Source organism: Panthera leo, chromosome D3 (genome assembly GCF_018350215.1).
Source record: "Panthera leo isolate Ple1 chromosome D3, P.leo_Ple1_pat1.1, whole genome shotgun sequence".
Lineage (NCBI taxonomy): Eukaryota > Metazoa > Chordata > Mammalia > Carnivora > Felidae > Panthera > Panthera leo.
The window spans coordinates 48,918,119-48,930,879 of NC_056690.1; the positions used below are offsets into that span (position 1 = coordinate 48,918,119).

Below are 12,761 nucleotides of genomic sequence, written 5' to 3' on the forward strand. Positions count from 1 at the left end.
ATATCCTGAGATTGTTATGAGTTTTTTGTTTTGTTTTGAAATCATGCATGCATGTAATATTTTAACAGCTACTTTTTTTCTGCTTTAATTGAGAGGATAACATGACTTTTCTCCTTTAATCTGTTAATTGAGTAAATTACATGAATTGATTTTCTAATGTTTACGACCAACTAGGTCATGATGATTTTAAACAACACTCAAGTTTGTTAGTGTTCTGGTTATCTCTTGTTGTATAACAAACTAGCCTCACAACTTAGTTTTTGAAAACAACATCTCTTTTATCTCAATTTTGCAAACCAGGAATCTGGACAGAACTCAGCTCAGGGCTTTTTCTGCTCCACAGGGACTCCTGGAGGTCATTTGGTGGAATTACGCTGGCAAATGAGCTGGTCTTGTAGGTTGGAGACCTCATGCATGTGTCTGGCCCCTTGATAGACATGGCTGAAAACTGGGTTCTCCTGAGATTGTCTATAGCGGTGCCTTCTTGTTTTCTCTCCAGCTGGCATTCTCAGGGCAGTCTTCTTATTTGCAGCTCTGGGCTCCTAGAGTGTTCTGAGAGTCTATGGAAGAAACTATACACTTCTTATTACCCTAGGAAGTCATGCAGTCATACTTCTACCACATTCTATTTTATTCCAAGAAACACTTTTCTATAGCCACCTAGATTCAAGGGGGAAGGAATTGGACTCTACCTCTCAGTGGGAGAAGTAGCAAAGAATGTGCAGTCAACTTTCATCTGCCATGTGTTAGCTAGTAGTTTATGATTTCTATGTCTATATTTCCTAAGTGAGATCGAAACTTTCCTTTCTGTGCTTCTCTGGTTTTGATACCAAAGATAAGCTAGCTTCATTTAAAATGGGTTGCTGTGTCTTACCTACTTTTCTCTATTTTAAAATAATTTAAGACTTAGTTTCATTTCTTGAATGTTGGTAGAACTTGCTGGTAAAACCATTGAGCCTGGTATTTTCAATGTAGAAAGATTTTAAACTATTGTTTCTATTTGTTTAATGGTAGGGACTATTTGAATGTTCTATTTTTTCTTGAGTCAGTAATAGAAAGTTATATTTGTCTGGTAATTTGTGCATTTCATCTACATTTTCAAACTTATTGGCAAAAGGTTGTTTATAGTAAGCTCTTAAATCTTTGTAGTGTCAGTAGCATCTGTGATTATGTCTCATTTTTCATTTCTGATATTGTTATTTTTATCTTCTCCTTTACTTAATTGACCTTACCAGAAATTTATCAATTTTATTAATTTTGCCAAAGAAACAACTTCTGGCTGTGTTGATTCTATTTTACTTTTGTCCTCTATTTCAGTAATTTCTTCTCTTTCTTTTATCTTTCTTTGGGTTAATTCTATTTTTTTTTCTATCTTAAGTTGTATCCTAAGCTCATTATTTCTATTATAAGTTATATACGCTAGCTTCTTTGAGCCTTATGGTTATAAGAACATTTTAAAATTTCTAATCATTAGGAAATTATCCTTTTGTTATTGATTTCTGATTTAACTGTAGTGTAGTCAGAGAATGTAGTCTGTCTGATGCTGGTACTGTAACATCTGTTGAATTGAGAATTCTTTTGGCTCAGTGTTTTGTTGCTGAGAACAATTTATATTTTATAGTTGTTGGGTACAGTTTTCTCAAAATATATCTTAGACCAATCTTATGCTGTTGAATCTATATTCTTACTTTTTTGTATTTTGGTCTTCTTGATATTTCATTTACTAGGACAAATATAATAAATTCTCCCACCATAAGAATGTATGTATGTATGTATTTATTTATTTATTTATTTATTTATTTATTTACCTTAGTAATTGTGTATATTTTTGCTCTATATGTGTAGAGGCTATATTATTGCTAACTATGTTAAAACTGCTATATTTTCTCAGTGAACTCAAACTTTATTTATCATATGGTAGTTTTATTTATTTCTAGTAGTGCTTCTTGCCTTACAGTTTATTTTCTGCTATAAATTTAGGGACATCAGCTTCTTTCATTAGGATTTTCCTGGAGTATCATTTTCAGTTCCTTTTACTTTCAACCTTTTATGTTCCTAAGTTTTAAATCTGTTACCTGTACATAGCATATAAATGGATTTTTTTTAACTGAAACTTTCTCAATTTATATTGATTATAATTACTGATATATTTGTCATTTTATTAAACGCTTTCTATTTATCTTAACTTCTCTGTTTCTTTTTCTCTCCTTTCTTGCATTCTTTTATTTTTTTAACATTTGTTTTCTTATTTTACCTTACCACCACAGAAAATTTTAAACACATATAAAAATGAAGAAATCACCTCTCAGCTTCACCAAAGATCAAAACATTTTATCTGCTCTCTATACCCTCCCACAACCCAACACTGGATTGTTTTTGTTTGTTTTGTTTTGTTTTTTTTAAATGTTTATTTATTTATTTATTTTTTTGAGAGGAGATAAGAGCACGAGCAGGGGAGGGGCAGAGAGAGAGAGGGAGACACAGAATCCAAAGCAGGCTCCAGGCTCCGAGCTGTCAGCACAGAGCCCAACATGGGGCTCAAACCCATGAACCATGAGATATGACCTGAGCCAAAGTCGGACGCTCAACTGACTGAGCCACCAGGCGCCCCTGGATTGTTTTTAAGCAAAACCAAGCCATCATATAATTTCATTCACAAAATCTTCAGTGTGTGTCTATAATATTTAAGAGGTCTTCTTTAAAACAAAAGCACATTACCATGATTACATCTTTTGAAAATAGTAATTGTTTCATATCATTAAATATCTGACTCTCGATTGCAGCTCAGGTCGTGGAATCAAGCCCTGCATTGGGCTCCACAGTGAGTGTGGAGCCTGCTTAAGGTTCTCTCTGTCTCCCTCTCTCCCTCCCCCTACTCGTGCTCACTCGTGTGTGCGCTCTCTCTCTCTCTCTCTCTCTCTCTCTCTCTCTAAAATAAACATTGAAAAAAATTTAATAAACAAATTATAATAAAATTAAATAAACAATGCCTTATATGTAAATAAATATACATATTTATATATAAAATTTCCATAGGAGGACAGGCCAGGATACTTTTTTCATCATGCTTCCAGATAGAAAATTCCTCTCAACAGTTACTTTTCTGATCCCTATTTCCAGAGTGCTAATTTTTGTTAGACAAAATTTTGCAAGTTTCTAACATCAACAGAGCAAGCCCATCTGGCTTCTTTGCAGTTTCTGTCTCTATCTCTTTCAGATTCACATTTCCCTCTTGACCTTGAACCCTGATTTTCAGGGTTCTTTCAGAGGCTCTTCTGCTTGTCCACATTACAGAGTACAGTGAGCCCATCAGGTATGAGGTCTTGTACTCTGTTGTCTCTACTTCACAGTACCTCTTTATCCTACTTCTTTTTCCTGTGCATTCTTCCCTGAAGTACCACTTGCAGAACTGTCCCTCCTTTTCAAGGTCAACTCCTCTGTCCTTGCCCCTGAATTCCTCCTTTTCCACATTCTTCCACTGCATCTTTTGCCAGGCATATTGTTGCTAATCTTCCAAGGCTGAGGATAGTACTGCCTCTTCTGTGATGTCTTTGTAGATGTCCCTTCCCACTTAGTCCCACATTTCCTCTCTGACCCCGATAGCACTTTATTGTCAACATGAACACAGGGCTTACACTGCCATGCAATATTACAATTTGCATAACTCATTTCTCCTACTAAGTTGTGAGCTACTTAGAGAAGACACTGATTTTTGTTTTATCCTTCTATTTCTTACTGTGCTGAGCACAATATTTTGCATATAGTGGCTCACTGCAAATACTGTTGGATTAACAATTGAATCCCTTCTTGCCTTCCCTGGAAATCAGCTTTTTCGGTGATCCCTTTCCCATACTCAATGTCTATCTTCATCTTTCCCTTCTATGGTCAGACACACTCGAGTATTTGACAGTGAAGGGAAAGGAAAATATCTTTACTTGGTCCTGCTGTTCCCTTTTTTATCTTTTCCCTTCTAAATATCTTAAACATATGGTCTATGACTTCTGTCTTCTCTCTTTGCCCTGAGTCTTTCTCTAGCCATCTGTAGTCTGACCTCCACCCTCACCACTCTATTGAGATTACACTCTTAAAAATGAAAGCTTCCCTTCTATTGCCACGACCTCTCCTCCGCTTTTTGTACATGCATCTGAGCACTCCTGCTGGGAAAGCGTTCTCTGCCCCAGGTTACCCAGCAGTGCCTGTTCCTTCTGCCCCCTGACTGCTCTTCTTTCCTGCCCACCCCTTCATCCAGACCTGTTCTCAGCTCACAGCATTTCCTCTCTGTTCGGGGGAATCCCACTGCCTTTATGACTAGCTTTTGTTAATGTGGCTGCTTTTCACATCTTGATTCTCTGTCCTTAATATCTTTAAAATCTAAAATCTCACATCCCTGAATTCCTCCCAGACGTTTTCATTTAGCATCCCTATGCTCCAAATGGCTGTCTTTCCTAATTTTTTTTTTCTTGCATTCACCTCTTCCATCACTTTTTGGGTCATTTAGACTCAAAAATCTTTTTAGTTTGGTCCCTCCCACTTTCTTATTCCTCTTTCCCTCCCCTCCCATCAACTTGGTTCAACCTTCCCAATACCTCTTTCCTTTCCAGTTGCCTCTCCTCTGGTTTAGGACCTCATCCTCTGGATTGGTATGTCAGGCTCCCTGCTGATGCCTCTGCTGCCAGTCTCTTTCCTTTCTCAGCCATCGTATACATCATCACCTAGTATTCCAAAAATTCCCCCAGGTTACGATGGAGGTCTATAGAAAAAGAGTAGTATGAGTTTGTTTGTGGGTTTTTTTTTTTAAGATTTTATTTTTAAGTAATCTCTACACTCAGTGTGCGGCTCGAATTCACAACCCCAAGATCAAGAGTCTCATGCTCCACCCACTGGGCCAGCCAGGTGCCCCCAAAAGAGTAGTATGGGTTTGGGGCACCTGGGTGGCTCAGTTGGTTAAGTGTCCCACTCTTGATTTTGGCTCAAGTCATGATCTCATGGTTCCTGAGATTAAGCTCCACACCAGGCTCTGCTCTAACAGTGCAGAGACTGCTTGGGATTCTCTCTCCCCTCTCTGGCCCTTCCTCCTTCTCTCTCTCTCTCTCCCCCCACCCCCAAATAAATAAATAAAATTAAAAAAAAAAAAAAAGGCCCAGCACTGAGAGGGTGTTTTCCTTAAAGAAAAAAAAAGTACTATGGGTTTTAGAATCAGACAAACCCAAGCTTAGAATCCTAAGTCCACTATTTACTGGCTGGAATGTCAGTTCCTCAATTTCTGTGAGAGTAATATCACTCATCACTTTGGGTTTTAGTGATTATTGAGTGAGATGATATAATAAAGTTACATTTCCATATTAAAAAAATTCAACAGAGGAATAAGCAGTTTCAGAACAGTTAAGTACTTTTCCCAAGATCGTGGTCTATAAAAGAGCACAGTCTATAAAGAGATTTTTCACACATCTCAAGGTCAAGGTGAATGTAAGCCATTGACTGGTCTATATTAATCAATGAGTCCACATCCGTAGTAACTGGAAACAAATTCTAGATTAACCTGGTTCTTCAGGATCCAAGAGAAGACATTGGCTTTGACAGGGCTGGAGTGAGTCCAGGTTGATATCAGAGTTGAGACCAGAAATGGAAGACAAGGCCGAGTGGGATTAGTGTGGAGGCCGATGCATGTGGATGCTGGGATGGAGACACGGTGAGGTGAGAGAAGGTCAGGTCCAAAGAACCCCTGCCCAGCATGACTGTTGCTGGAAAATGAGAAAGGTCATTGTGTATTTTTATGGTGTTGAGTAAATTTAATCCTTTTCTGCCAAGGGCAAGTCACTCTTCATAGGGGTCTTGGGGATTTGGCCAATTGTGAGAATGTCTGTGGTAATATTAAAGCTTATTTTATGAGGCCTGTGGCCATTTTATGAGGTTGGTGGCCATTCCTTTCAAACCATAAATTTTATCCTTTAAAACAATGAGAACGACTGCTGTGAAAATGCCATTTGATGATGGAAAGTGCAGTCCTAGAAAACACCAAAACAAAACGCAGATCCTCACTTCTGCCTCAGTCCTGGTTGTGGGCTGGGGTCAGGCATCTGGCACCACGTGAGGGCCTGGAGCCTCCCATGTGGGAGCTTCTCTGGGAAGTAGTGCTGTGGTGGAGGAACAGAAGGAGGGAGAGGAAGAGGAAGGGGACCGCACCTCCGCCCACAAACGCACCCTTCGCCTGGCTGCTCTGGGTGGTGCATCTTGCTCCTTCCTCATGGCAAGAGGGCGGCCTTGACTTGCTTGCCCTCTCCCTGAGCCAAGGAGCTGTGTCTTCCCCCTCTGCCTCATGCCCCTAGATCCATGGCTTGAAGGAACTATTCCTTTAGAACTCCCGAAATTAAAGCATTTTGCGGTGAATTCTGTTTGGGAAGTGCTGCATGTTATTTTCCCCTTCTGGAGATTCACAGTGAACCTCGACAGTAGTAATTAAGATGATTTTTTTTAGCTAATGGCCCTCAGAGCCAGGTTTACGGGGCTTGAGTTGTTCCCAGGGCCTAAGTCATGCCCTGCAACAGTGGGGCTTAGGATGTTACAGAAACTCTGACACCTCCAGAGACTTCCACCGTTTCCATCATTTTTTTGGCAGCAGCTTGCTAGCCACTGGTCAGGGCACACGGGGAAGGGGGAACGGAGTCTCACCTTCCAGCCTGTGCAGGACCAACAGGTCCTTACATAACAATTTAAGTAATTTCTTCTCCGTTCGTTCTTCTCTCCAGGAGAAGGGGGGGAAATGCGCTTGTATGTGCTAATAGATATTCCGTTGCTAGTTTAAACATGTAAAGTATGGATTAGGGATGTGAAAACTTGAAGCGGTGTTTTTGAGAGCAGCTTGTATCGTTATGGCAACTAAAGACATTTGCCGGTTTACAGCAGGCATGGAGTAGTGGGGGGAGGGGGGTGTAGATAAACTCAGAATTCCTGTCCATGACTAGAGGCCAAAGCGCACGGATAAAATCTAGGGCAGTGGGTTCACAAGGAAAATGGGCTACTGGGCAGGCATTCCGTAGCAGTTATAGGGGGGGACAGGTGAAGACAGTAATTTTATGAAAAATCAGCCTACCGCCCAGACCACTTCTAACCATTTGACTGCTATGAACCCTCTAGGTTGAGGACGTTTGCTTTAGGGAACCGGTCAGAAATCATGACACTTAGACCACATTTATGAGACTCTCACTCTGTGCTTCATGTCCATCTTCCCATTTGATACTTACGGCCCTGCTGTGACTCCTGGCAATGGACTGCTCTTCTACCCACTTTATAGATGAGAGAAGTCAGGTGTCGTGGGGCTAAGTTACACCCTCCATGAGGCTAAGGAGGAAGCACAGGCTCCCACTCTCTGCATGCCTTTGCTTCCAGATACAGTGTGGAGTCTGCAGGGGACACTTCCTCACATTCCAGGAAGGAATTGAAACACTAGAGAAATAAGAGCTTTAGAAATCACCTCAATGCAAGGCTGCCGCCTTCTGCGCTGCCCACCTGGAGGGGGCCTGGCTCACTTCTCAGTGGGGCTGCAACACGCAGAGCCGCTCCCTGCAGGGCTCCCAGGGGGAGAAGGGGACTCTGTCAAGGTCTTGGCCCTCCTGTGGCTGTGGAGTCTGACCCTGAATCCTGATGGAACGCTGCAGACCCCCTGGGGCCACACGGAGCTGGGCAAGCCCAGAGCAAAGAGCAAAGGGGAGGTGGGAGTGCTCCCAAAAGGAGGGTCCTCACCTACTCTTTTAAGATGCGCTTTCTTTCTTGGCAACCCTGCCTTCTCCTAGAGATGTAGAGAGAGAAATTCTTAGAGAGTTTCAGAATTTGCCTGGCTTATCTGTAAACTATGTAGAGGGAGAGTTTCAAAATCCCGCTGTTTTCACAACTTAAACCTCTGTTGTCACCGTGGTTATCAAGGCAGTGCTGGCTCCTGACCCTAGCAGGGACTTAGCTGCATGCCAGCCATAGTGGGGAATGCTAAGTAATTTCCTCGGGCCTCCACAGTAGGCCTTACTGTTAGAGAAGAGAAGTTCTGGAAAAGTTGTCTCTGAAGTAAGTTTCTATTAATAGAATAATTTGCATATTTAATGGTATATAACATTTAAAAAAACCACTGTCAATATCCCATGAAAGATTAAAACATACATTTTTATTTTATTTATTTATTTTTTAATGTTTATTTATTTTTGAGAAAGACAGAGGGAGAGAGGGACAGAGTGCAAGCAGGGGAGGGGCAGATAGAGAGGGAGACAGAATCTGAAGCCGGCTCCAGGCTCCGAGCTGTCCGCACAGAGCCCGATGTGGGGCTCGAACTTGTGAACTGCGAGATCATGACCTGAGCCGAAGTCAGATGCTTAAATGACTGAGCCACCCAGGCGCCCCTAAAATATACATTTTTAAATCCTGTATTTGAAGAAAAAGGAATATAGCAATATTACAAAGACAATACAAATATAAAGACTTTCCTGGCCAAGACTAGAAATCTCTTGGGGTTGGATTCCTCCCCCCAAACCACACCCAGGGCCTAATTCCCAGGTATGTGGCCCATCTGGGTTGCACAGGACCCCTGCTCAAGACCTGCACTTGGCTTAATGCTGTGTTCCTACAGTCTTCAAATTCTGAACCCTCTCTCAACAGGGGCCCCGTGTTTTCATTTCACACTGGGCACCGTGAACTATGCAGCCAGTCCTGCCTCACTGGTTCCCCATCCCTGCAGAATGAAGGTCGGGCTTGGTAAAGCTCTCGGGCCAAGCCCCAGCACCCCTTCCCACCTCTCCTCACTGGTCTCCAAGGCCTCTCAGGGTGCCTCCTCCCCTGCACAAATCCTCAGCACTTCCCAGGCAGGTTCTGGCCTCTGGCTTTGCTCCTGCAGTCCCTACCTTGGCCAGGGAGCCCCTCCTCTACCTGCACCCTCCTGGAGCCTCCCCTCCCTACCTCTGGCCTGGCTTCAGCGCTCGTCTAGGTGCAACCTCACAGCACATGCGCCATGCTGCACCAACATTCTACATACGTGTCTGTCCCCCAGCCCTCAGGAAACCCTTCCAGGCAAGCACTGGGGCTGGCAGGCCATCCCCACCGCGGTGTCAGGCAGCAGGAGTCAGCTAGCATTGAGATGACTAAGGAAGCTCCGGTCTGTGGGGAGCAGTCTTAGGAGACGCCACAGAGGACTTGTTCTCCAGATAAGATGGAAGCTCTTTCTGTCCTCCCCAAATATCCCTTTTTCAAACCAAACTCATTTCCTATCTGGAAACAAATGTCAAACACTGGGGGCTCACCAATTAGTTCTGTGTGTGTGTGTGTGTGCGTGTGTGTGTGTGTATACGAGTGTGCATAACGAGGCTACCAATAGACTTAAAACACTTTGTTTAATGTTTATTTATTTATTTTTGAGACAGAGAGAGATAGAGAGCGAGCAGGGGAAGGGCAGAGGGAGAGGGAGAAAGAATCCCAAGCAAGTTCCATGCTGTCAGCACAGAGCCTGATGTAGGGCTTGAACCCATAAACCCTGAGATCATGACCTGAGCAGAAACCGAGTTGGACATTTAAACGACTGAGCCACCCAGGTGCCCCTATAACACTTTGTTTAAACCTGCTTTCTTCTTTCATTTCTTCCGACATTATTCATGTAGTGTGGTTTCTGTTTCTGTTAAAAGAAGCTGGTCTCTAGTTTCTTAGTTTAGCACATGCAGACTTTTACATGGAAGGTTCTTTCATTCAACTAACTTAACAGCTGGGTGGCAAGGGGTAGTTGGCTCAGTGTAAGGAGAATGGGCACTGGGCCATGGGCATTACCAGGCTCTTCAGTTGTCCTGGTTTCAGGGTCAACTTCTCCACTAGGTAACGCACAGACAGGACCTGGGGCCCACAAAAATGTCTTAATTTCTTTTAAAATCTGAAGAAATAATAATAATAAATATATAACATGTAACCTATAAATCCAGTCTGGATTATATTTGTCTTCAGTGCAGTCATACAATTTAATTTTTTAAACTTTATGGGGTGGCTGGGTGGCTCAGTCGGTTAAGCGTCCGACTTTGGCTCAGGTCATGATCTCATGGTTCGTGGGTTTGAGCCCCGCGTCGGGCTCCATGCTGGCCGCTCAGAGCCTGGAGCCTGCTTCAGATTCTGTGTCTCACTCTCACTCTCTGCCCCTCTCCCACTCACACTCTGTCTCTGTGTCTCTGTCTCTTTGTCTCTCTCTCTCTCTCAAAAATAAACATTAAAAATATATTTTTTTTATGAGGAAGGGGCCCCCAGAAGGCACGGTACAGCCCTGCATGTTTGGCATTACCTGTGTCATCGGACACCTCACAACTTCCACCCTCACCCTCTGGTTCTATCGGCAGCAAGAAGGTAAGCCAGGCCATTTTGAAGGTTTGGTAAGAGTAGGTGGGACAAGCACTCCACGGTGCTTGTTTCCCAGGGCGGTCAGCCCTAAGAGAACACAGCCCGTGATCATGGGCCGCTGTGACTCTCTTTCCTGTCAAGGGCACCGAGCTGACTCGTCGCCGAGGCCATGACTGGGCACCACTTCTCTGGTAAACACCCTCCTGGTGAGGTGTGGAGCACACACTGCCAGCTCTCTTCCCATGGATGAATGCCCTCTGGTATCCTGGGGTCCGAGGCAGCACCCAGGAATCTTTACTGGAGTAGACGCCTATCAGGAAAGCCTAATTTGTACATTTATCTTTTAAGGAAAATTTCTTTTAACTCCTGGATCTGGGGAGGAGCGAGAAACGTGTGAGGAAACAGTAAAGGTTCTCCACGCCTCTCTGATAAATTCATTGCCCCCACTGTCCTAGGGCAGCAGGAGCCTTGGGATACACACAGGTAAGTCACAGAGCTCCCGTGCGGTCAGCTACATGGAGCTGACAGTGCAGCGGGCTTAGGGGGGCAGCCTTGTGTGACTTCAGGCGGTCTGAATGAGCATGTAGTCAACCTAGACCAAGGTGCCAGCTTCAGTGCTCCTAGCTGACGGTATGCCAGATTCTGGGCAAAAGACTACAGCACTTCCCATTTTAACCTCACAACAGTCCTCTCAGGGAGATGCTGTTGCACCCATTTTACAGATGAGGAAACTGAAGGGTAGAGAGGATACAGAGAGACAAGATGAACTGTTCAATGGATAACCCGCAAGTGGCCTGGCAACAGGGTCTCTGGGACTGAGGTGGGAGGGGCTGTGCATGGTCTTTTCTCGCTTGCTGTCTCCAGATCCTGGGCACTGGCGTTCCCAGCACCTCCTTGAATAGCCTGTGTTTACGCTAAGACTTCCTAGTACCCCAGCATGATTTGTCCCTCACCCTCCAAAACTCCTTTCATGCCCAGTAGAAAGAGAGAGCTTTCCTCCACGGGAGCACAAGCATGGCCCACCATGCTGAGATGACGCAGCCGGCTCTGCAGGCACCAGCTGACCCTTCTCCCTGTGAGATTCATCCTGTCCCAGCAACACCCTGCAGTTGCCTATGTTCATGAGCATAACCAAGGTCAAGCAATGTTCCCAAGGTCACATAGCTAGCAAGGCAAGGGGCAGAGCCAGGACTAAACCCAGGCTGAATAATTGTAGAGCCTGTGTTCTAAACCACTGCATTCTATCTAAGTGCTCCTTTTTCATCAAAAACAGCTTTAAAAACAAACAAACAAACAAACAAACAAAAAAGCCTAAATAGTTCCTGCCCTGGCTTTCTCACAGGGATCCTGGGAAGGCCAAATGAGACAATGTATACAAAAGTTCTGTGCTTCCTAGTTTAATACTCACCCCTCTTCATCTTCAAATTGCTTAGTCTTCAGTTGGTTTTGTTCTTGATTTGGGGCTCTGATGATTCTGAAAAGCAAAATTATTGATATGCACAAGGTCAAAGCCCTTTAGGTGACTACATTTCAGTAGGGTGTAGTGATAGGAAGATAGCAGGCTGATATCAGGATATCTGACTTCTAGTCTTGATAATGTCATTGTCCTTATTTTGCACCTGAACATGTGGGCACTATCCTTTCATTATTGAGTACTCTACTGTAACCAGATTCTGTGCTGGGCAATGCGGGTGCAGGAAAAAAAGTCTCAATTTTTGCCTTCAAGAAGCACAGCCTAGTCTTTCTGGCAATGTTTGGAAAAGTGTGGTAGACCACACTTTGTCATTATTTGCTGCTTTTTCTGTGAGGGGATTGTTTTTCTCTGCCTTATTGACATTGGCTTGGGCATATGACTTACACTGGCCAATGAATGCAAGTCAAAGTGGCATACACCACATCTGAGCCAATGCATGTCTCCACCAGTTCTCTTACCTTTTCTTCTCTGCTACAAGACCAGTGTGGCCCAGAGATGGGCTACACTTTGTCCTTGGTTCTGGAATAAAAGAAAAGCTATACTTAACCCACAGAAGATGTGAATCATGAGCAAGAAATAAACCTTTTACTGTTGTGGTTGTAAGACTGAGATTTGGGGGATATTTGTTATGCAGCTTAACTTAGCAAAAGCTGAGCGATACAAAAGGAAAGAAGTAGGCTCTGTGTTTCTGTCCCCTTGTTTGCATCAGTTTGGAGATAAGAATGGTAATCCTTGTGTCTAAATTAATAGATTTTATGTGGCTCAAAAACCTATTTTATTCATTTCTTGTCTTCAGAGCCATTGAGTCTAGGCAGCCAGGGGGTCTGGGCAACCGGGACAGGCCAAATCCACAGAACAACTTTGCTGCCCCTTTGCCTCTGGCCTTGGTGTTGGGTCCTATGCTTGAATATTTCTTTATCACTGTTTCTGGCAAGTG

At 43.5% G+C, this 12,761-nt stretch overlaps 1 protein-coding gene across 2 annotated transcripts in view; it reads left to right on the forward strand.

The window, feature by feature from the left end:
* The window catches only part of TAF4B (TATA-box binding protein associated factor 4b), a 179,024-nt gene that overhangs the window by 145,717 nt on the left and 20,546 nt on the right, over positions 1-12,761 (forward strand). Inside the window, exon 15 of one of the 2 annotated variants that reach the window (XM_042909614.1) lies at positions 10,699-10,748. The exons of the other annotated variant lie outside the window; for it this stretch is intronic. Coding sequence (XP_042765548.1) covers positions 10,699-10,713 — 15 coding nt within the window. The 3' untranslated portion in view covers positions 10,714-10,748. Of the gene's footprint in view, positions 1-10,698; positions 10,749-12,761 lie in introns of those variants that run through there. 2 annotated transcript variants of the gene reach the window in all.